The sequence below is a fragment of the Pimephales promelas genome, chromosome 11, assembly GCF_988280905.1.
Source record: "Pimephales promelas chromosome 11, fPimPro1.hap1.1, whole genome shotgun sequence".
Taxonomy (NCBI): domain Eukaryota; kingdom Metazoa; phylum Chordata; class Actinopteri; order Cypriniformes; family Leuciscidae; genus Pimephales; species Pimephales promelas.
This window is the reverse complement of record NC_142779.1, coordinates 10855216-10880501: the sequence shown is the minus strand read 5'-3', so window position 1 is coordinate 10880501 and position 25286 is coordinate 10855216. Positions and strand designations below refer to the sequence as shown.

The window sequence follows — 25286 nt, the reverse complement described above, 5'->3', positions numbered from 1 at the left end:
TCATTTTGATGAATGAGTTCGAACAGGAGAGTCACTAACGTGCGTCACAGAACAGAGCAAGGTGAGCATTTGAGCTTATAAAACTTAAACTTTGTTATTTATTTATTAAATGAGCGGTCGTTTTGCTTGATAAGACCCTTAGTCATCGTCTGGAATCGTTTAAAGCCCTTTGAACAGTTTGCAGTTTGTACTGAAACTGTCTTTTGGACCTTGAACAGTTTGGTTCCCACTGAATTGCTTTATATGGAGAAAAATGCTGTAATATTTTCATCCAAAAATGTAATTTCTTTTAGACTGAAGAAAGAATTACATGGACATCTTGGATGACATGGGGAGGAGTAAATTATCAGCAAACATTTTCTCAAAAGTGAACTACTCCTTTAATTTTCTGCTTAAAAAAAATCATCAGATATCCGTGCACTGCCTAGATCTACACGCCCCCTAAACCCCCATAGTAAAGCGAAGATTTTAAACCCGAAAGACAAAAAAAGCTTAAAAAAGCTCAATTTTAACCATTTTTAACCCTACAATTAAATCTAACAGACGCTAACATGGTCTTAAATCACCACACATACCTCTGTTAAAATCTCAGAAAATTTGGTTTGGGATTTCATAACCCTTTAAACAAATTCTCGGAGAATCTGATATACCTCGTACTTCTGGCTTCCAGTAGGTTGGTGTTTCTGGAAAATGGTGACACTGGAGACTAAAGGGTTCCTGATGGTTTCACACTATATACTGTATATCATGTCATTAGCATTATTTAAAATTCCCACCATACCACAAACCACACACACAGAAGTGTAATCATATATCACGGCTTTCATTTGAAAAAGCATGAATTCCAAATATTTCAAAGACAAACACATCCATACACAAAATCCCATGACTTTCTGCCCTCTGTTGTCCTCTAACTAAGAGGGCCATTTCAGGCGGACACATCCTCCATCTTCCACAGACTGTTTTCTCTCTCTCGTCAAGGGCAGCCGGCCACGTGTCATATTTTAACCTGATCTTACTTTGATGGCCTGTCTTTTTTCTCCTTCAGACAACACGCACACACACACTCTGTGAGAGATATCCATCCAGCCTTTTCTGTTCTCCACACAGTGTGCCGCTCTCCATCTCTCCTCGTCTAATCTAACACAGATCAGTGGCTTAAACTTATTAGTGTAGAGGTGAGGTAAATCTCCTCCGCTCACTAACGCTGAAAAATGACACTGCTGGATTAGTGGCGGCCACAATCAGAGCATTAAACACACATGCACATTTACACCAAGACGCAGCCTGTAAAGCACTCTTAATCACAGAGGTATTCAAAGGGGAGGAGAAATAGAGAGGGAGAGCGTGCATCCTTGAAAGATGTGGATGGCCGCACATCTATCAAATCTCCGCTGTAAGCGCTGGACCGCTCATATAGGTGAAGAGGAGGGACGGCAGTCAACTCCAGGAAATAAGAAAATGATTAAGAGTGATTTAATGTCACAGAATGTGGAGAAAACGTGCATCTGTCCGACAGAGAATGATGTTATTACACCGCCTTCCTTGCACCTCTTCGTCTCTCCGCTGCCTTTCTCTATCCCTCGATGCAGTTTCATCTTTAAGAGCGATGATGCTTGTATATAAACTCAGTGATTGGAAACCAGGAGAACAGCCACAGTGATGAACTAACACGAGGAGCCCACATCAAATCAATACAATTTGCGTCAGGTTGAATACGGCACTCATAATGAAATATGGCCTCACTAACCATTACAACAAAATTAGATGGGGGACACTGGGATATCCTGTGGTACATCTGGATGCAGGCAGACTGTTTATGAATTAACTACTGCATCGATTTCAGTTTGATATATATCGTGTGGTCACATGTATACCTTAAAGGGGTCGTTTAACAAAATAATGAAAATTCTAAGATCCTCTACTCCTGCATTATACCTTTCCAGATTTCCCAGGCTGAAATTAAACCTCCCATAGCGAAACAATCTGGAATGACATTCAAATCAAAATTTAAAAAGGGAAAAGATAGTGCCAATCCCTGGTATGTTCGCACACATTTATAAAGTATTCTACTTGCCTGTTGTCATTCTGGTGTGTCACATTTGCTGTTCTACTATATTCACAAAGTTAAACGCAAACTAATGCACCACTATTTATACAAACACATAATATATAAACAAATATGAGGGATCTTAGTATATTTATCAGTAAATGAGAACATTTCATTTTTTCATTTCCATTTAATTTTAAAATGATCAAAATAAAATCTCACTAAATTTTTGTTGATTGATGTGAAGAAAAAAATGAATAAAATGAAACAAATGTGATCGTGAAAAAATGTTTTCATATTATAACTATATTATTGATTTATACGGACACACACACACATATGCACATACATATATATATACATACATATATATATATATATATATATACACACACACACACACACACACACACACACACACACACACACATACACACACACTAACCCACACATTGGTTAACTTTGAATTAAAGGACCTTTCAAGGACTTTCCGGGTCCAATACCTTCAAATTCAGGGCTTAATGTGGGGACACGTGTTGTGTTCAACAACAAACGTTGAGGTTCCATCGTAGTAGTTTCGTACGACCGTGAACGTCATCGCAAAGTACAACACAAAGCACCTCACGCGGGAAACACTTAACGCAACACATAAATGCGTGTAACTTAAGTAAATCAAGCTAGCTAGTGTATATAGGCCACAAAGTGTTGGCGAAACACACTTTCATCTGAACGGAGGGAATAATATGGATTTTTCCAGAAAACTTCTTGCACAAAATAAATTCAAGCACTTTCAAGGACCTCTATCTATGTGTGTTTACTTTCCAAAACTTTCCAGGGCCTTGTTTTTTCATTTTTCAGATTCACAAACTTTCAAGGATTTTAAGGACCCGTGGGAACCCTGTTATATCACTGCGTTCCCAGCTGTTATCCGTGCAAGGCTGCATGGATGAAATGGGGGTTCTTGTCCAGAACAGAACCATACCACCAATCTAAACCGTTTGCTAATTGTCAGTTTTCTTTAACGGAAATTGTCTTGACAATTGAAATGTACTGCACGGTCAAAACTGACTACTTTGGGGATACTTTTGTTCTTTGCAGCTTGGCAGCCCTATTTACAATCCACTTTCTTTAAATGGAAAACAACATCTGGACATTCAGCTAAATATATATTTTGTGCTCCACGGATGGTAAAAATTAAGCATGCTTGGAAAAGTGAGCAGATGAGGACAAATTCTGGGTGTGAAATCTATTCCTTAAAGAGCCATACTCTCTGATTTACAAACACAGACAGACATACTTGTAAACATAAAGAGAAATATCTCACCTTGGCATTTCCCTCCATTAGTTGGGTCTCCATAGTAACCAGGTAGACAGATCTGGCACTGCGACCCAGTTGTGAGATTCTTGCACTGCTCACATACACTGCCATTAACACACACACTGTGTCCGTTACACTGACATGCTGAAACAAAGAAAGAAGAACGTGTGTTCATTTGATTAGACTTTTTTCAAACACACCATCATTTACAGGTTTTGATCAGTGCACACATGTGTTTTTTATGCGTACCTGGGCAGGTTATGTAGGCCCAGTCATAGCCTTTTTCCCTTGAACAGATACTGGTGTCCAATACCCTCTCTCGGCTCTGTCTACTCAGGCTCCTCATTGCTCCACGGTATGATCCCTCAATACACTGGCCCTGACCTGTGTCTGTGGGGTCTCCGCACCAACCACAATCAGGCTGTCCCAGGCACTGACCACATGTACAATGACCTGAACAGTTCTGAACTAGAAAGAGAGAAGATTTAGATCAATTTTAGCCTTATTGACCTCCAAAGCACCATCAATAATCTCCACTAAAACTATTAAAATTGTTTACTTTATTTGTATTAAAAAACTTAGTGTAACTTAGTAAAACTTTAAGCTTTTCGAACACTTTATTTTGATGGTCCCCCAACAGACATACGTCGCCTTTTTGTACTTAACCGAAACCTAACACCTAATTCTAACCTAAAAGTCTACTAATACTCTAATGAGAGTTAGTTGACATGAAGTTCCAAAGTTACTTTAGTTAGTACAGTAGTGTCTAAAGAGGACAATCAAAATAAAGTGTAACCTAAATGGAAGCTGACAAACTGACAAAAGCCCAAAACTGAGAAGATAAAAACTAAAAGCAAGTTTTATTAAAAATATTAAAGCTACATATGATAAACTAAAATGTTATTAATGAGAGAGTGCAAAAAAAAAAAAAACATTTGTTGTTTGTCTTTTGTATTACTTGATTTTTTGCATCTTATTGCATGCAAAGTCACATTATATCATATTGTTACCAGCACTGAAATTTACTCTGCCTGTGTGTTGTTGAATGACCTTTTAATTTCAAATAAATTGAGTTTTGTGCCATTACATTATGAATGTGTATTCATCCAATGTGCCTGACATTCAGAGTGCTGGACATTTGAGACACACGGGACAGAATCAGATAATTTACATTCTCTGTGCCACTAGGGTTTTTTTTTTTTATAACAGTTTTATATAAAAGTTTTCTGAGCCCATCAGTAATGACCTCCCTTCGTTTTTAGATATTTGTGTGAGTGGGAGCAGAAAATGTATGCATGCAATGGGGACAGAAAAAGCGTCCATCAATGTACCCCTCGACCAGACCCCGTCTAATGGGTCCTTAGACAGTGTGAGGGTCAAAAAGTGTCTCGGGGTTAATGGCGAGGGCAGATACTGAGATGTTGAGTGTGTCATTAAAAACAGGGAAGAAAGACACACTGAGGGAACGCCACCACAGTCAATGTGATACTCAGAAGTGAAAGTAAGATGGGAAAGAGGAGCTGTTTGAAGTGCCACAGGGTTTGACCTTCCATATCATATTCAAAAATGTGCTGTTTGGAAACATAAGGAGTTTCTATTTAGACCTTTTTAAGGTGTAGTTTTATAATCTACGAGTCTTCCAGGTCATTATCACAACTGGAGGTTATTAAATTGAAAATACATCTAAAAAGCAAAGCTAAGGCATCAAAATAAATAATTAATTGGATCAATGAAGGTAAGCAGCAAAGACATTGGAGAATAAATTGATATTAAATGCATAAAGTATATTTGTATTATTTAACAAATTTAATTATTGCATGTTTGGTTAATATTATGAGTTTGCATTGCGCTGTTTTTTTTTTTAACTAATACTGAATCTGTTTTTTGTGTAAGTGAGAGAATTAAATGCATGCACACATTTAGTCTAGTACTACGATAACCATTATGTTACATGTAATGCATCACCACCAACACCTTTCAAAGGACATCTAAATGTAAATAATAGAATGGAAAAATGATCCACAATCAGCCAATACAGTATTCAACCAAACGAAACCTTTAAAAAGGAGGTTCTCAAGCAAGGGCCGAGGCCCACTAATAGGCCTCAACATTACATTTCATTCTAGGGACAAATCCTAGGGTTATAAATGGACATGCAAAGCCATATCTGGAGACTTTTTGCCCTTACATTAGCCACATATCTTCTATATCAGAGAACAATATTAAATATAGTATCAATGCATTCTATGGCACCTTTAAATTCAAAACGCCATTACCATTTTCTTAGCCATGTCAAGCCCTAAAATATTGGATCAACAAGAAATTGTGAGAAACATTTTTTTTTTAAGTCAAAAAGGTTGAAAACCACTGCTAAAAATGCAGGAAAACTTCCATATCAGCCAATAACCAATATCCACTTTCAAAATTCTTCAGTGGTCATCGATGTCTTAACATTAACCAGCATTCAGGCCAAACCATTGAGTGAGTAAATTTAAACTGTTTGCTGTAGCCTGTATACACATCAATGAACAACAAGATTTGAAAAGTTTTCTGACATTCTGTGGAAGTTATGTGGATATTTGCATGTTCTTTTGCGTTGGTGATCTAGATTTCCATAGCAGACAGATGTGTTAGGTGAACTTTTTGCCCAGAAGCTCCTCTCTCCTCCTGCATTATTCACGCCCAATGCAATGAATCATTTGCATTCGGCATAATCACAGAGGTGTTTCATAATTACAAACACAATTCTCATCTCTCACTCTCTAACTTTATCTCGCTCCCTCCTTTCCTTTTTTTGTGTTTAGCAAAAGAAATGAGGATTATCTTTAGCCAAGGACACCTAAACATTCATTACAAATGCAAATCTATACAACATTCTCAATGTTGAAAAAAAAAAACCTCCTTCAAATACAACTTTAACAAAAGTGTTAAAACATTTATAAATGTAACAATTAAAACCTGTTCTAGGAATGTTTGACCCAATGACAACAACTTGAAATCTCTGTCTACAGCAAGACACCATATGTCTCGTGGACAGGTTCACCTGGGACAGGGACATCTGTCAAATAGATTGCTGTCAGGATTAACAAGCATAAAGTGGAAAAGAAAAGATTTAATAGATAATTATTGGCGGTCTATGTAACTTTCCAGAGAGAGGAAGTCCCATGTGGCAAAACCACATAGACATTGAGGTAGGCACGTCCCCCTCACTATTCAGGAAAATGGGGTTTGCAAAAACTGATTTTACATTTTTACACACATCTTTGGACATGTGATCTTAAAATGGCCAAGTTCGATATGTCACTTGTTTCATGTAAGTGAACACTAATAAAAGAATGAAGAATAAAAAAAGAAACTTTTATTCATCAAGGATTGTAAACAGTGACAGTGCGACATTTATGATGTCATAAATATCTTCAAATAAATTCTGTTCTTTTAAGCTTTCTATTAAAAAATCCTGAAAAATTAGAAAAATAATGCTTGATAATTTCCACAAAAATATTAAACAGCTCATCTATTTTCTATTATAAGTTATTTTGAATTGCAAAAATATAATACATAATATTTCTATTTTTACTGTATTTTCTATCAAAGAAATCAATTGGAGAGCATAAGACAGACTATTTTTATTTTGCAAGTATTTACATTTTCTAATGTGGAATCCAGTTGCTAACAAGGGACATACAATTTATGAACAGAAAGAATAATGAGGTGGAAATTTATGAAAAAAAAAGTATGCTCACCATACTGCTTTACTTTTTGCCTCAAGAATGTTCACACATTTGTCTGTTTAAAAACAAAGACTTTTTAAAAAAAAAAAATTACAAATACTTCAAACTCATTTCATACCGTAACAATAAAACACAATGGCCGACTTGCAACATGTTGGCACATTGTACTATATGGTTTTTCTTTTATCTCAACTTCTGCATTAAAAAAGGCTATATTTGCGGAGTATATTGAGCCAGTGAAGAAGTTCATTTCCATTTTGCATATTATCATGCTGTCACGCTGTTTTTTTTATCTCTGTGCGGGCCTTTGTTTAAATATGAAAACTGCACTTTTTCTAATGAAATTATCCTCTATCACAGCAGGTACATCTATGGGGCATTTCACACCAAAGAATCATTCAGCAAAATATTTGCTGCGGCCATGAACCAACTCCTTGGAGGAAGAAAAGTGATCCTCAGGCAATTCACTTCCATCAGAGAGCTGACCTTAATGATGTTTATTGTCTGACAGATCGCCTCAATGAAATACAGCCATCAACATCCCAGTTAACAATGCACTGGAGGCCTTTAGTCTCTGCGCTCCAGATAAAATCAATGACCAGCACATCCACAGAGAAAGAACAGTAATATCTGTGTAACTCTATAATGGCGAATGGAAGGGGAGTTTGTGGTCTCAGGGTCTCAAGGCCATGAAAAGACTTTCAACTTCCTGAGACACTATAGACAGGCAATTCCGCCTGTCAGGATTTTGTAGTAGTATTTTTTCTGGAGAAATATGTTGGTTATTAAGCACTACGCCTCGCAGTTGGACTGCATATCTATTTTTCATTCTCAGCTGCTCATTTACACCGCATTACAATGCCAGCTTCTAGTGCCTCTTAATGCAGAAGAAAATAATGATTTCATGCATCTACAAACTTGCTGATGACTATACAAGGTAGGTCTGCGTCAGCTACTCATAAGGCTTTTCTGAGACGATTACCATCAGTCATTTCAGATACTTTGGCATGGTTCTGTTGTTTTGGACCGCATGATATCACTCTTGTGTATAGGGATATTTCTGCAAATCTACTTAGAAAGAACAAGAGGAGCTGTTGAATCATAAAGTGACTGAGCAGAGATCTGAACAGCCTCAGTTTCAGACGGCACACCCATGAACCGCCCACAGTTCGCACACTGACACATGATGTACTGTATATAAGAATGGTAATCTAAGTGTCTGGCTTCATGGAAAAAGGAGCATTTGAAAAAACGCCTCCAAAACAAAGCTGGTTTTACAAAGAACCAAACTGATAAAATTACCAATGTTAATGATGGAATATTCAGATTTATCTTACAGGGCTGTTGAATGCTTGATTCTGATTGGTTGAGAACGTTTTAAAGGTGTGCAATTATTTTCAGGGAAACGCACGGCTAAAGTAGTTTCAGGCAGATTTGACCACATTACAGTTCCATATCACTGCGCGTAGTTAACTCTAATAATGGAAAATAGGATACAATTCACAACAAGAAAAATCTCTTCCTCTCTCTAATAACTGCATAAAGCCAGGACACACTTAGGCCAACTAAGAATATAATTTGATACTTATGACTGATCATGCCCAAACGCGTGTTCAGCACGTTTAGTCTGTGTTCACAGTTGGTGTTTAAGACCTGTTTCAGTCGATGGAAAAAGTCGGTCTTTGAATGTTTCAGCGAGTCGTAAGTGTCCCCCCATTATTAGACTGCTATCAGTGGCTCAAACCTCCGTTACTACCTCTAAAATGACGTTTTGGAATTAACAACGGAGGCATGGGATTATATGCGTAAGAAATTAGTCCTACAAGAGCGTTTTAATGACAAAAACTTGACAAACGTCTTGATATGCATCATCTGAACAATGTTTTGAGGTGTGGTAACTGTAGGAATTATTGACTTCAGGCCGTTGAATTATCGGAAAAATATTGCACACCCGAGGTGTAACGGCCACTTCGCGTCGTGACCGCATTACCACCTCGGGTGTGCATTATTTTTCGAATAATTCAACGGCCTGCCGTCAATTATTCCTTACTCGCCAGATTAGAGACCTCAAACATTGACAAAAGATTTATTCTATTAAAGTTTCCGTCAACATAACTGTTGTGCTTAGAAAAAAAGGTCACGTTTCTAATGGGTCCAAGTTCCAAAGGTTATGGAATACTTTTGTATTTGTTCTTATTCTTTTTTTTTGTACCAATTTGTAGAGACGCCAAAAGTTGGTGGGATGATCAGAAATCTCTAGAACTACAAGGGCTTAAGGAAATGTCTGCATTTCTTTTCTCTCTATACAGTTTTTTTTCTGCTCTCTTCAGTTAAGAAAAAAAATCCTTTTACAAACACAGCTTTAAACAGGCAAAACGTTTACAAAATAATTTTAAACATTGAGGTTTAATTAATTGACTTATGTGCTGAAGGCATAATTCAAACTTAGCAAAATTTGGCATACATAGACAACCAGACATTCGGAGGATTCACGCTAATTTGAGTCAAATTCTGTCCATAGGTGGCGCTACAACTGGAAAAAGTCCAAAGCATTTATCACATATTTTGAGAAATGTCTTAATGTTTATCCATACAAAGGATATGGGTCAGCAAAACTGCATTCTTAAAAATATCTTCTTTTGTGTTTGCAGAAATTTGGTACGACATGAGGGTGAGTAAATGTTTGTAAGATTTTCATTTTTGCTTAAATTGTCGCTTTAAGGAAATATTTGCAGTGCTGAATTGCTATAACTTATTTATGGAAAACCCCATCGCTAACAGGCACATAAACATATCAGACTGTCTCTTGCTGTCTAAGTGGGCAATTCGTGGCCAGAAAACCTGCAATGATGACCAGACTTTATGCCACAAGTCAAAAGTCCAAATAAGATTTTTTTTTCCCTCTTTGTGCAGGGTCTCGCTCTCTTCTGCAAGGCCGGACAGATGTCGATAGTTTATAGATTTTTCCGGTGGAGGCCAGTCAAAGTGTGACAGGAGTTTATAGTGAGTTTGATACCTGCCTGTGCAGCAGGCATAGCGTTCCTAACATCTGCTCTCTCAAAACTCAATCTCCCTTAGGCTCGCAACAGAAGGGAAAAATGAGAAGGTGGAAAGTAAACGAGTTAGAAGATGTGTGTGCGTTCACCAGAGTAGTGTGTACTCATAACTCCAGCTTCTAGTCTGCCATGTATCCTAATATGTGTGTCCTTGATGGTAAACGCGAGCACTCACCTCCACAGTCTCCAGTTTGCCACTCCAGGCACTGGCCGTAAGGGAAGGAGATGACGTACGCGTTGGAATCCACACAGCGCTTGGTGCTGCCACACCACATACACTCCATGGCCTGACTGGTGCAGTTGGCACAGGTGGTTCGCAGGGAGCAGGGCATCTTACATGGACGCATGGTAAGGTTTGGGCTCACTGAGGGAGGAAAATACAGTATTATGTATTGTAATATACTCTATAGCTATAACAGTACTATAGTTCTGCATTTTTATCTCTTAACTTTAAAAATGCTACTAACAATGTTTATTATTTTCATGATAATGACACATTGCCTCAAAAATCTGGTTTGTTACTCCTGTAGAGTAAGATAAACAATTGAAATTGGCACAATGAGCAGAACATGAATAAGAAATGAAAGATGAGCAAAATAAACCCAGAGATGAAGGGAGAACGAGTTGACATTCATTCTGTATGCTCTTTGCATGTGTCTGAAGGGGGGTACAAATGTTGTTCAAGGCCTAATTTGTGCTTTGAGTCTCTTTTCTAGAGTTTCAAACAGGTCCAATAAACATACTGCAGCCAAGGAGGGTGTGAGAGATTATACAACAGCTCTGCTCATTTATAAAACCAAAACAAAAAAAGTGTAATATGTTAATTTCTTTATGTGTGATAACACTATATGGAAAAGAATGTTATCACATTAAATCACCTTGACATATGTGACACAAAAAACCAGGGCAAGCCCAGACTAAATCAGCATCAAAAATAAGGGAAAATCTGCAGAATTCCGTGGCATTAAACAAAGTTTATGTTAACCAAGCTGAGAATAATACAACAGATTTTGAAATATTAACTGAAAGCATTATCAAATTAAGATTAATAAAACAAATTATTTCCAGACTTCCCAATTCTTCAAGAACCCTGTGGAGTTTTCAGTGGGAGCCGATTAAGTTTAAATTTGGGTCTGATGTGTAAGAACAGCATACACCACAAAGCAGACGTTGAATCCCCTCAAAAAGGGGGATTCAAAAAGGGTGTTGCAAAAAAACAGAGCAAAAACAACTCAAACTTTTCTCACCAACTGGCTTCTCACAGATCAACCCCTCAGTGTTGGCAGTGCAGGGTTTGGCTTTGAGTCCGGCTACCTCAGCTCTTTCCAGGTACGCACAAAAACCTGAGTCACTTGGCTCCCCTGGTAACCACTGCAGCGTGCTGGCAGTGAAGGGAGACATGTCCTCCCACCCCCAGTATGAAACATTTATCTTCCTTAGACCCACCCAGGGAGTGAGTTTCTGCAAGAGAGAAATATACATGTAAAATCCTCATAGGGATGGGTGAAAAAATGGCTATAGTCATTTAGGGAAAATTATTAGATTAAATCTTGAAAATGTTGTGCAACATACAAAACCTGTCCAACCAGGGTCAGACAAAACTAGCATGGTCTGACACATTTTTTGTCTGGATCTATAGAATTTTTTTTTTTACAAAACTAACAAATAATAATAAAAAATGTAATTTAATTGAAATTATTAAATAAAAACAATGCAATTCATATAATGACCAGAATATACCTTTTCTATGATGAGGTTGTTTTTAATTTCAGATCTAAAATTCAATTTGATATTCATTTAGGAAAAAAAGCCTTAATAAATTATGAAATTCATGAAAAGAAAACCATATTTACATACATTTTCATATAATTCCTTGGAAACAAAACCGTTTCACTACTCATTATCATTATTTGAAAAACATTTCTTCCTCGAAACCAAAGTCAGGTGCTGGAAATAATGCAGAAATATATTATGAATATTTATCATAATTCTTAAAAGACAAATAAATAAATGCATGTTTTGCACCCGTTTCTGTTTGCTAGGTACTGAAATTTGAGTGAGCCACATATCTAACTGCATTAAAGTCACTTTGAAAACAGGTGCAATCAGCTGTTATCGCCCTGTGTCCATAAATACTTCGAATATGAACATTAGTGTAAAGAACAGCGTGTCTGAAGTTAAACGATAAACAGACTGACATATTTGCAGATGCAGAAAATATAGTACATTTTAAAAAGTGTTCATCTTGATAAACCTCTATTTGAACTCTATTTGAACTTAATTTTGCAGACTTTCAGCTGGACATTCATTCAGAGCACCTTGACATTTTGATGGCTATAATGACCGTCTACTCTGTTTAACACATGCTAGTGTTATAAAACCCTTTTCTTTTTTTCTCGTTTCTCTCTTCTTTAAGGGAAGGCAAAGGCCAATGCACAGTGTAATTATCAATTCAAGGCAAAACAAACTGAATTTGACATACCCCAACCCCTCAGATTTTCCATTCAAATTAACAACTTCCCTATATTAAAAAAGGTTGTGTGTGCTTTGATTAAAATGTTTTAAAAGGTTTAAGATCTCCTGTGAGTTTGTGCAGCCACGGGGTGTGTGTGAGTGTCTGTATGAGTGACAGAATAGAGAAAAAAAATAGTGGCAACTGAAAAACCGTCGGATGTGAATCTTTTTCACATCAAAGGTGGGTCCTTTAGAAAACTGTGTTAATCTTCAAAGGACAAAAGCTGCTTAAACACTGAGGCTCAAGCCACAATCAGCAAGGGAGCGGATTATGAAGAGAGTTACTCCTTTCCTTTTAATTAACACATGACAAATATTTACACCACAGCACTGGAGGGACTCCGCAGATTTTGTGCAGAATAGCTTTTAACTGAAGGCATGAGTAAGGCTTTTTGACATGTAAAGTTGAGTGTTTAAGCTTTACTGACATTTAGAAACAAACTTACACACCAAAACATCTAGTATTACGTCTGGACTAGTAAATTGTACATTCTTAAACGTTTAAAGAATCACTTTAAAATGGGATTCAGAGCAGTGCAGGGCAAATATACTTGCAATCAAGAACTGATTTAGGTAAACAAATCAGGAGCACGGACAGAAGTGCTTGTCAGTCAAAAAAAAAGCCATTGATATGGTGAGACGCATAATCAGCAGAGTTGGGGAAAGTTTCTTTCTTTGGAAAGTAATGCCTTACATTACTTTTGTGTTACTTTTTGCTCACATGGACTGGGCTTCCTAGTTTGTTTTTGAAGAACATAACAAGTTATATTTTGGAAAATGTAAAGGCTCTTTCCCAAAAGTGAAATGAACAAGCCTCTGGCTGAAAGAAATGCAAATTTACTCGTGTACAGTAAAGGATGCATCTCAAAATAAAAACCGGTTACACTTTACATTAAGGTTCAATAGGTAATGTATTAACAAATATGAACTAACCATGAGCAATAAGTTTGTTACAGTATTTAATAATAATAAACCAGCTGTTCATTGTTTGTTCATGTTAGTTCACAGTGCAGTAACTAATGTTAATTAATACAACCCTTGATTTTAGTAACGTATTAGTAAATTTTGAAATTCATATTAACTAAGATAAATAAATGCTGTAGAAGTATTGTTCATTCTTAGTTCATGTTAACTAAGGTAGTTACCTAATGCAAACCAATGAACCTTATTATAACGTGTTACGAAAACCTTATAGCTGTTCTGTCAGTCTGGAATAGGACACAGGGGAAGAAAGTTCAACACTCTTACTTTAGTAATAAAAAATAAATAAATAAATGAACAAATGTGATTTTTATCTAAGTCAAATTAGCTTATTAGTACGGTTGAATTGGATTATCAAAGGTCAGCAGCAAAGACGATGATTAATAAAGAGAGATTAATTACATAAAGTACAATTATTGCAGGTTTGCACAATATTCTGAGTTTGCGTGTTTTCATTCATTTTGAAGAATTCTGAATCTGTTTTTGTGCAAGTGAGATGAGTAAATGCATGCTCACATTTAGTCTAGAAATACAATAAGCATCACAGGGCACACACCCCTGCAACTTACGATTTTTCTCAATATGGAGTCAAGAGAGGTGTCAGATTAAAATGGAACTTGAGTTACTTATTTGAAAAAGTAACTGATATTTTGTGGTCAATTCAAAAAGTAGTGCATCACATTACCAGTTACTTGAAAAAAAGTTATCTGATTACGTAACTTGCATTACTTGTAATGTGTTACCACAACACTGCTAATCGATATGCATCAGAAAAACATGTTAACGGCTTTGACTGTGTTCAACACAGTACCCAAACATTACCAAAACGAATCAATGTAATCCTCCACACAGAGGCTAGTGATTACACTTTACTCACCCTCCCACGTAGCTGATACTTCTGCAGCTCATCCAGTATGAAGTCTACCTGCCTGGCTGAGGTTAGAGATGCAATGTTGCCATCCAGGTTCTTGCAGTAGTGCTGGGCATTATCATAACTCTCCTTACTGGCATTCAGCCTCAGACATGCATCTCCAATCTGACTCCAGTCCTCTCCACACAAGTGGGCTTTAAAAAAGTAGAAAAATCCAGGATAAAACCAGGCCTCTATTTAAACTAGGCTTCAGTCACACAAGAAATCTGAACATTGCAAACAAATCATTCTGATCTTTTATCAGGACATTGATAAAAGGAGCTTTCTGTGTATTATAAAGTGAAAAACAAGATATATCTGAAGAAATTTCAGAGTAAAGACATTTATAAATTATAATGTTGCTAAAAAACATCAGTTTTTATATAAATGCTGCTCTTTTGAACTTTCTATTCTTAAAAGAATCTTGAAAACGAATTATCAGTTTCCACAAAAAACAATAAGCATCACAACAATTTCAACATTTGTGAGAATACCAAGAAATGTTTCTTGAGCAGCAAATCAGCATATTAGAATATTTTTTTAAGGATCGTGTGACACTGAAGACTGCTGAAAATTCAGCTTTGCCATCACAGGAATAAATAATCATCAAGAATATATTAAAATAAAAAGAAAAAATTAAATTGTAATAATATTTTGTAATATTATAGTTTTCAATGTGTTTTTGATCAAATAAATGTACCGTTGGTGAGTATAAGAAGCTTATTTTTTTATCTTATCGACTTTTGAACAGTAGTGTCACAGAGCTACCCTCAGTTCTTTGTGACCCCTTGTTAGCCTTCTACAAAACACATGAACCCATACTTGGTTTTTAAAAGACTCTTTATTTACTTTAGTGTACCAGCGATATGAGAGATGGGTTAACCACACAAATATATACTGTTGTGTGTCAGACTGGCCACCTGATCACTAACCCTCACGACATTTAAAGTTTGCTACAGACTGTTGATTGTTACCTGGAGAAGCATACATGGTGGCAGCCATCTTGATTTGGGCAAAAGACTGGAATGGACTTTTCTCATGTTTTTTATACCTGTGCTGTGTTGCATCTTGGGAAGTGGGAGATACCAAGTATGGTGGGAAAGGAAGGGGAACTGGTTGATGTTAATATGTACTTCCTTTAATTTTTGCTGAAGTTTACTTATTGAAGTTTGTACTGTTATTGAAATTTGTGTGGTGAAGAAAATGGAGTTACATGATTACATAATATTTTTACTTGATATGTATTACCTGTTCATGATCTTTATTACTTCCCCATGTGATGATTGCTGAGAAATGGTTGTACCCAGGTGTCTCACAGAATGAAGTGATCAGGAGGGTAAAAGACTGATGGTAGTGAATGCTGTATCAACTGAGTACTGTGATTGAAGTATTAGACCTGATGCAAGGCTAGCGTCTTTGGTATATTGACTTTGTTGGGTTTTTTTTTTTTTTTTTCCTTTCTTTTGTAATTTTTTCATGCTGTGGCACCTGTGAGCACCTTGCACTTTACTGGCTTGGGAGAACATAAATAAATATAAAAAATGGCATTTAACGTCCTCCATGTGTTATTTTGAAGAACTCGGGATGTCCTTGTGACAAGTAGTGTAAGTAAAACTACATTATGAAATTAAGAAACATGCTACCCTTGGATTTTGAACTCATTACAGTGAGCAGCACATGAATAATTTACCATGACGATGGTTAACCACAAACACCCAGACTCAAGACAAAACCCTCAAATTCCTGAAAAGCAAAACAAAAGGAAATGCACAGTCATAGTCAATTATAAAACCACACAGTACTAAAACTAGCATAAAATAACCACTGTCCCCTTCATTTCAAGGGTATATTTTGTAAAATGCAGCCGATTATAATCCAAGATAAAGGCTGTCATCTAACGAAGAGAGAAAAAACAGAGCGCAGAAAAGGGAAAAAGAACAATAAACTCTGGGTTATTGGACAGGCTGCTCAGCCATACATAGATAAATAGCTCAGCAAACTTGAATAATTACTGCACTTCCAATTGGCCTTCACTGCACTGGTCGAGGTCAGAACTCAGTGTGATGTACCATCCAGCTCCAAAGGTCTCCATTTTTCAATGGTTGGATATACTCATGTCTTCGCTACTGAGTTGATGTCCTTTTCAGACAAAGTTGTCCGTGTGTGTATGTATGCTTTCAAATTGAGCTATCAGTCAGAAATATGACAGCTGAGCAGTGAAGTTCTTTCAAGTTTATGTCCTTGAGAACATCCTGATGTCGGACACAGAGAGACTGTGGATGAATGTACCACCTCGGTCACTGTGACCCTTTATCTCTGCTCCAATAACCACACACACTGGGGTAGAGGTTGGGTTAGGGGATAGAACATATCATTATCCTAATTTTTAAAAAAAATCATTCAAAGTCTATGCAATTTTCTCAATAATACAGTGAAACAAACGTATGTGTGTGTGTGTTAGGGATGGTAAGATTCGCATTGGTGCATCGGCATAAAAGCTAACCATGCATCGATTTAAATAATTGTGCATTTGTATCTTGATGCAGCGTTTTTAACATCTGCATCGGTAAAAAAACGATTTATTCATATATAATTATTAGTAGATGCATGTGGGTGTGTGTGTGTCTTTACTGCAGACTGGAAAATGTTGAGCATAGGTACAATGTTTGGGCCAGTAGAGAAGATTTTCTTCCCAAGGGAGACAAAAGAATGTTAAGAATACATCAAACAACAGCATCACTTCCTGCTCTCAAACTAGATCAGATCAAATAGGTAGTGATGCCCTCAGAGTGCGGAAATGCATTTCCATTGTTTCTGCGTCTGAGACACACAATCACGTATTATTTGCTCAAAACAATTTTTGACATTTTCCTAACTTTACCCTTTCCAAAATCTTGGCCTCCAAAGATCATCAGCAAACTTAATGTAAAAAAAAACCTGTGTGCACAAAATCATCAAAGGTAGACAGTGCTTGTGACTGCCTGGTGTTAAAAAAGTTAAAAAAGAATGGATCACTTTCCTGTGTTGTTTCCAGAGACTAGGGCCGTCAGAGACAAGTGTGGAGATTTTTTGACACTTGCACTACTTTCGAGGGATCCATAAAACAATAATATTGTGATATATTATTACAATACAAAATGTCTGTTTTCTATTGTAATATATTTAAATATGTTATTTATTTGTGTGATGGCAGGGCTGAAATTTAAGCAGTCATTCACTTACTTCAGTGTCACACTGATTTGGTCCTCAAGAAACATTTCATATATTATAACAGTTGAAAATGACTATGCAGCTTAACATTTTTATTGATAAGGAATCTTTGATAAACAGAAAGTTCAAAAGAACAGCATTTATTTAAAAAAAAAATATTTTGTATAAATATAAATCGTGAGCTTAGAATTATAAGGTTCTATCTCCAATTTTGGTCGAAATTGAGTTTTTGACATAATCTGATCCATTAGGTGTTTATTAATGCCTGTGTGGTGTTATTTTTGTAAAAAAAAAAAAAAAAAAAAAAAAAGATTAATAGATAAAGCTATAATAGAAGATTATACTACATAACAGTTTTGCCAGCTGGGATGTAAAAACTTTGATGCTCAGTATCTCAGAACTACCCTAAATAGAGATAGAACCTTATAATTCTAAGCTCACGAAATGCCTTTTTACCGTCACTTTTGATCAATTTAATATATCCTCGTTTCATGTCTTACAAAAAGGTATGTCATAAATTGTAACCTTGTACAGTTCAAAGAGTTTTTGAGCTGTATTAGGCACACTAGGTTAGAGTGAGTACACTACCTAGGCAAATACAAAAACTACAGAGGGCAGTTTAGTTAGGGTTAACTAGCTGAAGATCTCATGCTGCCATTGTAAATATTGTATACATTTGTTTAAATCTTTAGACTTCAAATTCCTTATTCTTTTCTAAAATGTATACAATCTCTGCATCATATTTGTCTTTTTATCTCATATTTATTTCTTTCTGCCAACCAAACACACTCAAATATTATCATGTAAGATGTTGCACCCACACCCTAGACCAGAGGTCTTCAACCCAGCTCCTGGGGACTCACTGTCCAGCAGAGTTTTGCTCCAACCCTAATCAAACAGAACTGACCAACTGTTGAAGCAGTTTGGAAATAAATTTTGCAGGACAGTGGGTCTCCAGGGGCAGGGTATCTTCTGAAGTTGTAACAGTAAAACAGAAGAAATGTCTACTTTGATCACTGTTTCGTTGTTTATATGGACATGCATATGCTCTGTCATTCTGTCTGTCCATCCACCCATCCATCCATCCTTCAACTCACCAGGCAGAGTATGACATTCCTGCTGTTGTGGTTCCCACTGACAGTTGATATTAAGCGAGCAACTCCTGCAGTTCGCCAGTTTGGTACAAACCTGCTCACCTCGAACACTGCATTTGGTATAGTTCTTCACAGACTAAAAATAGAATGGAAAAAAGATATTTCAGGTTATATTTTTTCAATGTCACTAGCATATTTTGTACAACATTGTGCTGTGTTTTTTAACATTTATATGAGAAACAAACAAGTGAAATCAAGAAGTTACAGGTGCTAATTCTCTAAGCCAATCAATCTCATCATAAGATATATTACTGCATACCTGGCCAGTTTTGCGCAGACCGGGTCTCCAAATAGAGAGCTGGTGATCAGACAGCATGGCAGGGGGAGGGTTGAGGTACAGGGGACCTCGAGGGTGGCGGGCAAGCTCAATTGTAAGCTGAATGCAGACAAAACATGACACGGCAAAGAGAAATGTTATTTTGAATTGCTATAAATGCTTTTAAATCTATTTAATAGTTATGCCTCTGTTTGACATACCACAGTGCAGTTGCTTGAAGAAGAGATGCATTTCTTGTCTTCACACCATTGGCAGTCATTGGTGTTGGCCGTACAGGAAGCACAGTCAGAAAACTGCTGACACTGCATATCAGCTCCATCTGTGGTTTAAAAGAACCAGAATCATCAGAGACAAGGCAAATATATACTTATTAGCATAAAACAAAATTTGGAGGTAACAAGGGTCAGACTCAAAGCTCTCAAGGTGAAACACATCATAACTGTGGTGAAAAATGAGTGTGTGCAATGACACATGGGTAAGGGCTAAAGTTGAACAGCGGAGGTGGATATGGACAGGGCACAGCGAAATTAAAACCAGAAAATTGAGGGGAAGAGCCAAGGACAAAGAAAAAAAACATTTGTCCTGACTGTGAATTTGTTTATTTCAGACATGAATAACCATAATACAAATAAGTACTGTTGTTCCAGTTCTTTTCTTTTTGGGAGGATTTTTTGTTTGTTGGTTTGTTTTATCCTTTTTATCATTATTTCTGGGAAAGAGACGTCACACAGGGACTGGCTTTTGTCTGGAATCATTCAAAAGGATAAACAATGAGAAAATCCAAGACAAAAATGAACTAGAAGGATGGGAGAAAGGAAATATATTAGTGAAAACAAAATCACACCCTATTATTTACCCCTTCACACCTTTTCTGTTACTGTCTCTGGGACAGTTAACAAACAATAAATGCCAATTCACAAGTTATTCACTTAAATTGATATTGTTTTAAAGCCTTATTACCTTTTTTTCCGAGAGAATTAAAAAGAAAAAAAAGTTTTGCACATATCCATTTTATATATTTCCAGCCTCAGCCTTTGCAATCCTGTGTACATTCATGAAAGTGCACAGTCCAGGATTTATATATATATATATATATATATATATATATATATATATATATATATATAAATCCTGGACTGCACACTTGCATGAATGTACACAGGACTGCAGTATATACAGTATATACAGTATACACACATGCTCTTCTAAGGTTTAATATATATATATATATATATATATATATATATTAAACCTTAGAAGAGCATGTGTGTATTTAAATATTTTGTTGCACTCAGGATGTCAGTCAGAATGATGTCGTACATGTCCAGATGTTATTGTGTACAGAGAGCAACCACCCAAAAAGTGCCTATGTACAATGATAAACTGCATGATTTCAGGTCTCTGAGATGCACACAATACAGTATAATCCATCATGAACTTGTGTGTCATTCCATTACTTAATTTAAGTCCAATCCACCTCTGATAGAACACAAAACTCAATGCGGTAATTGCAGTAATCCTCTCAGGTCCAGTTTTGCCCACAGTAAAAAAAACATCTGTATCCACAATCGCTGGAGATTAGTTTCATCGCAATCATAATTACATCGCTATGAGATTATTATGCGCCGACTGACCTTTTGTTCAGTCAATTATCAACAGGCATTTCCACAGTCAGGCAGGATTTACCCAGTGGAAAACAGGCAGTGCGCCATCAAGGTAAAGCAGAACATTTGAGTGGCTCTGCATACAAACCCCCCAATGTATCAAGTATAAATAGGATTATATGTGGTTTAACAATAATCTCCTGACAGAGGATTTATTGGAAGGAAAAATACTCCAGCTGTGTGGTTAACATACAGAACTAATGGTCCAACTCAATTGAATGAGATCTACAGTGAACTTCACCCCACTGGGATGGTTATGTAGGATAGCAGACCAGGTGTATAGATATTCCTACAAGATGAAAGGATGAATAAACATTTATAACACTTGCATTTTAAATACCACAACTATTCAAAAGTTCTGTCTGTAAAGTTCTGGGGTCTGTAAAATGTTTTTGAAAGAAGTTTCTTACGCTCATCAAGGCTGCTTTTATTTGATAAAAAAAAAAAAATATATATATATATATATATATATATATATATATATATTCATTTGTGATATTTTGAAATAGCCCTACTGTCCTGTGACATGGTGTGGTAGCCACCATAGTGTGGTTCTGTGACATGCAAGACCCACTTTTACTGACTCCTGTGAATAAGAAATTAATTCAATGTGAATGTATGGTGGAAATACTCCAAAATAGCTCCATAAATGACCATTAAAGTAATTCTGCATAGCCAGTGTTTAACATAAGCTTTTAAAATGATAGGTTCTTACTGGTGCGCGCAGGGCAGAAGGAGGCAGGCACACTGTCATTAGCATGGCTGGAGTCCCAGGGTACACAGCGTTCTTTGATCCAGACGCAGCGAACACCAGGACCAGCACTCTGACAAAGATCCACCTCCGGGAAGGCCTCACAGCAGGCAGGCTTATACACCAGCACATCGTTCAGAATCACACCAGAGAAACCACCAAAAATGTACATTGAGCTGAGTGGAAGAGAAAACAGACCTTTTCTGTATTTCGACCCATTTGTATTGCCAAAACAATTTTCCAAAGGAAATGAGAGGATAAGGCCACACATTCAATTTTTCCCCTGACCCATGATGATTTGTTTAACTAAATTAAATTTAGTGGAAACAAAAAATAACAACCTAGGCACAGGAAGAGCGCATACTGATGGTATCAGTGAATGGAAAGAGTTCACATCAAAAACTTACCCATTACTGACAACAGCTGTGTGTCCAAAGCGATTGACATCACGATGAAGACTGGGATTTGGAAGAAATGTCCACTCATCACATGCTGAAAAGCATACATGCAAATAAATAAATTCAAATATATATATAAACGTAGTATATTATTAGGTATTTGATATTTTATTCTCGAGATGCACAATATATATCTGTACCATACCGGTTAATAGAATATATTAGAGATAAAGCATTACTTACTTTATCAATATTTGGATGTTCAATTAATAATGCTAATTTCTTCCATTTTTACATGTATACTACCATACAAATGAATATATATATATATATATATATATTACTAAAATATAGTAATATATTATTACAATTTAAAATTTACATTTTCTATTTTAAAATATTTCAAAATGTAATTCATTCCTGTGATAGCAAAGTAGTCATTGCTCCAATCTTCAGTGTCACATGATCCTATAGAAATCATTCTAATATACTAATTTGGTGCTCAAGAAACATTTATTATTGTGTTATCACATTTTAGGTTGTGGCACATAATATTTTTGTGGAAACTGTGATGATTTTTCAGGATTCTTTGATAAATAAAAAAGTTCAAAAGAGCAGCATTTATTTAAAAACAGAAATCATCTGCAACATTATAAATGTCTTTACTGTCGCTTTAAATCAATTTAACATATCCATATGAATGTATTAATTAATTTAATTCAAAAACTTTTGAAAAGTATAGTGTATTTTACCTTTGCCAGCATCTAACATTACATCCACTTTAATCTCAAGAAGAACTGATCATTTATTTAACATTGTTAAAATGATTCACTTTTACTATTTAAAACAATTGTTTTAGTTTTTTAGTTCATTCTTTTTCATTGATTTAGGAAATGTGGTAATATCGGCCAGAATTTAACAGTGCAGAGAAATTTTACTCATCGTAAGTGAAAAGCAACAGTGAACAAAGCACTATGTACACCAAGCCTTTTACTGACAGAGACATGTGTTTTGAGCTGTACGTGTTTGTCCAGGTTACACGAGCTCTGTGGCATATGTTTCTCCCAGGCTGCCAGATCGGACACACTCTCGGCTCGTTACACACTCTTTTATTCAGTAATTAGCCGCACTCATGGTCAGTTAATCAGCTAGGGAGAGGAAACCAAATACTATCTTTACATTCTACAGGCTTTCCTGCTAGTAAATGCAGCAATGTGCATACATACACATGCAGGTGTGTCAAGAAAACACAGTACATTCACACCGTTAACAACCTTGTGAACAGATGTTTTGTAGCATGAGATTCTTATATTACAGTAGGCCTACAACAATATACAGAGCATAACGATTGAGACATGTAACATCTCACCGCCTCCCTACAGCATCAGAGATTAACACCACACATTATAGCACTTATCACCAAGATACCACCAACACAACATAGTGCAGTTCTGTCTAGTGAAAGTGAACAAAGAAGCCTCTAAGCCTGCAAAAGAGACAAAAAACAGTTATAGGAATTTCACCAGACCTTGTATCACTGATATCAAAATAACTTCAGAAATATATATATATATATATATGATTTTTATGCTATGATTTTTAAAAGAAGTCTCATCTTCACCAAGGCTGCATTTGTTTAATCAAAAATACAGTTAAAGGAGTCTATTTAATACACTGATTTGGTACTCAAATAATATTTATTATTATCAATACTGAAATGCTGTGCTGCCTAATATTTTTGTGGAAAAAGTTATACATTTTTTTTTTCAAGATTCATTTGAAGAATCAAAAGAACAGCATTTATTTTAAAACAAATTAACATTATAAATGTGTTTACATTCTCTTGTGATAAATTTAATGAATCCATGATAAATAGAAGAATTCATTTTTTTAAGTATTTTGAAGTTGGCCATTCATTGGTGTGTTCTTTTGTAGGTCTTTTTATGGTATTTGTAGTTCTTTAGTTTCTAATGCTAATTAGTTTCAGGTGTCTCAGGTTATCCTATTGTTTTCTCCGTTATTTAACCATGTGTTCAGTCCATGTGTTGGGGTATTATTGTCCGTGTGCATGTGCCTTTATAATTCATGGTGTTACGGGTCAATGTCAAGAGCTACGCTTCATACTGTATCATGTGTTTCACGGTCAAGGCATGGATATGTATCACGTTTTGGACCATTAAATAACTTTACGACCATGAAAGCTTCAAAGAGATGAGCTTAAATAGAGGAAAAACTAGTCAAAGTTAGATAGTTTAAAAAAGACTGACTGGTTCAGTGATGGCACGGCTCGGACCCACCAAGATAACAGCAGAGATTGTTTGATCCAAAGACAAAGGATTTAAAACAGACCACCTCCTTCTTAAGGACCCCTGAACGACCCCAGGGCTGAAACCTATTAAAACTACAGAGACTGAGACTTTACATGTAAAAAAGCAGAGGTTATAGTTACGGCTCGTTCGAATGAACGCTGGACGAGTCATTTGCTGGGCCGTAAAGTGATTCTGTTAAGATTCCCTATACATTAATTGATAATTCCATTTGAGCTAAATTGGCTTGTCTTGCCCCCTAAATACATACAAATATATATTATTATTATTATAATACGCAAGTTGTCTTACATTATGCACAGCTCTCTTAAAGCCAACAGAACTTCAATCTGGTTGAGGTCTGGACTTTGACTGAGCCACTGCAGTTTTCTTTTCTTTTTCAGCCATTTAGATATAGCTTTGCTGGTGTTCTTGGGATCATTGACCTGCTGCACAACCCAATCTCATCCATGCTTCAGCTGTCAGACAGATGGCCTCACATTTGACTCTTGAATACTTTGGTATAGAGAGGAGTTCTTGGTCGACTCAACGACTGCAAAGTGCTATGGTACTATGACTGTAAAACAACCCAACATCACCCCTCCACCACAGTTCTTGACAGTTGGTGTAAGGTGTTTGTGCTAATATGCTGGGTTTGGCTTCTCCATTTTGGCTTAAAAACACAGTGTAATATGTCATGTGTTGTTGTTTATCTGAGGTTATATTAACCGAATTTTAAGACTTGCCAAGGACCAGATGATTTTTTTATGATGTATCTGAAACATAACACCATACAATTCAATAGGGTGTCCTTTCTTTTTCTCACATTCATTTCAAAAGCCACCACATACTTCAACACAGACTGCCACGGACAGCATTAATATGTAAATTTGGCATTTACCCCTCAGCGTACTCTTGAGTGCAGTACTGATCGAGCTGCGGTTTAACTAAGGTCACACCTGCATC

At 36.3% G+C, this 25286-nt stretch overlaps 1 protein-coding gene across 3 annotated transcripts in view; it reads right to left on the bottom strand.

Annotated features, from left to right (window-relative positions):
* The window catches only part of atrnl1a (attractin like 1a), a 207578-nt gene that overhangs the window by 135647 nt on the left and 46645 nt on the right, over positions 1 to 25286 (bottom strand). For all 3 annotated transcript variants that reach the window (XM_089116952.1, XM_089116951.1, XM_039672737.2), the window contains 10 exons: positions 22024 to 22108; positions 21581 to 21792; positions 19402 to 19520; positions 19184 to 19300; positions 18868 to 19000; positions 14528 to 14715; positions 11403 to 11616; positions 10331 to 10519; positions 3618 to 3836; positions 3375 to 3512 (listed from right to left, as the gene is read on the bottom strand). In XM_089116952.1, coding sequence (XP_088973078.1) covers positions 3375 to 3512; positions 3618 to 3836; positions 10331 to 10519; positions 11403 to 11616; positions 14528 to 14715; positions 18868 to 19000; positions 19184 to 19300; positions 19402 to 19520; positions 21581 to 21792; positions 22024 to 22108 — 1614 coding nt within the window. The remainder of the gene's footprint in view (positions 1 to 3374; positions 3513 to 3617; positions 3837 to 10330; positions 10520 to 11402; positions 11617 to 14527; positions 14716 to 18867; positions 19001 to 19183; positions 19301 to 19401; positions 19521 to 21580; positions 21793 to 22023; positions 22109 to 25286) is intronic.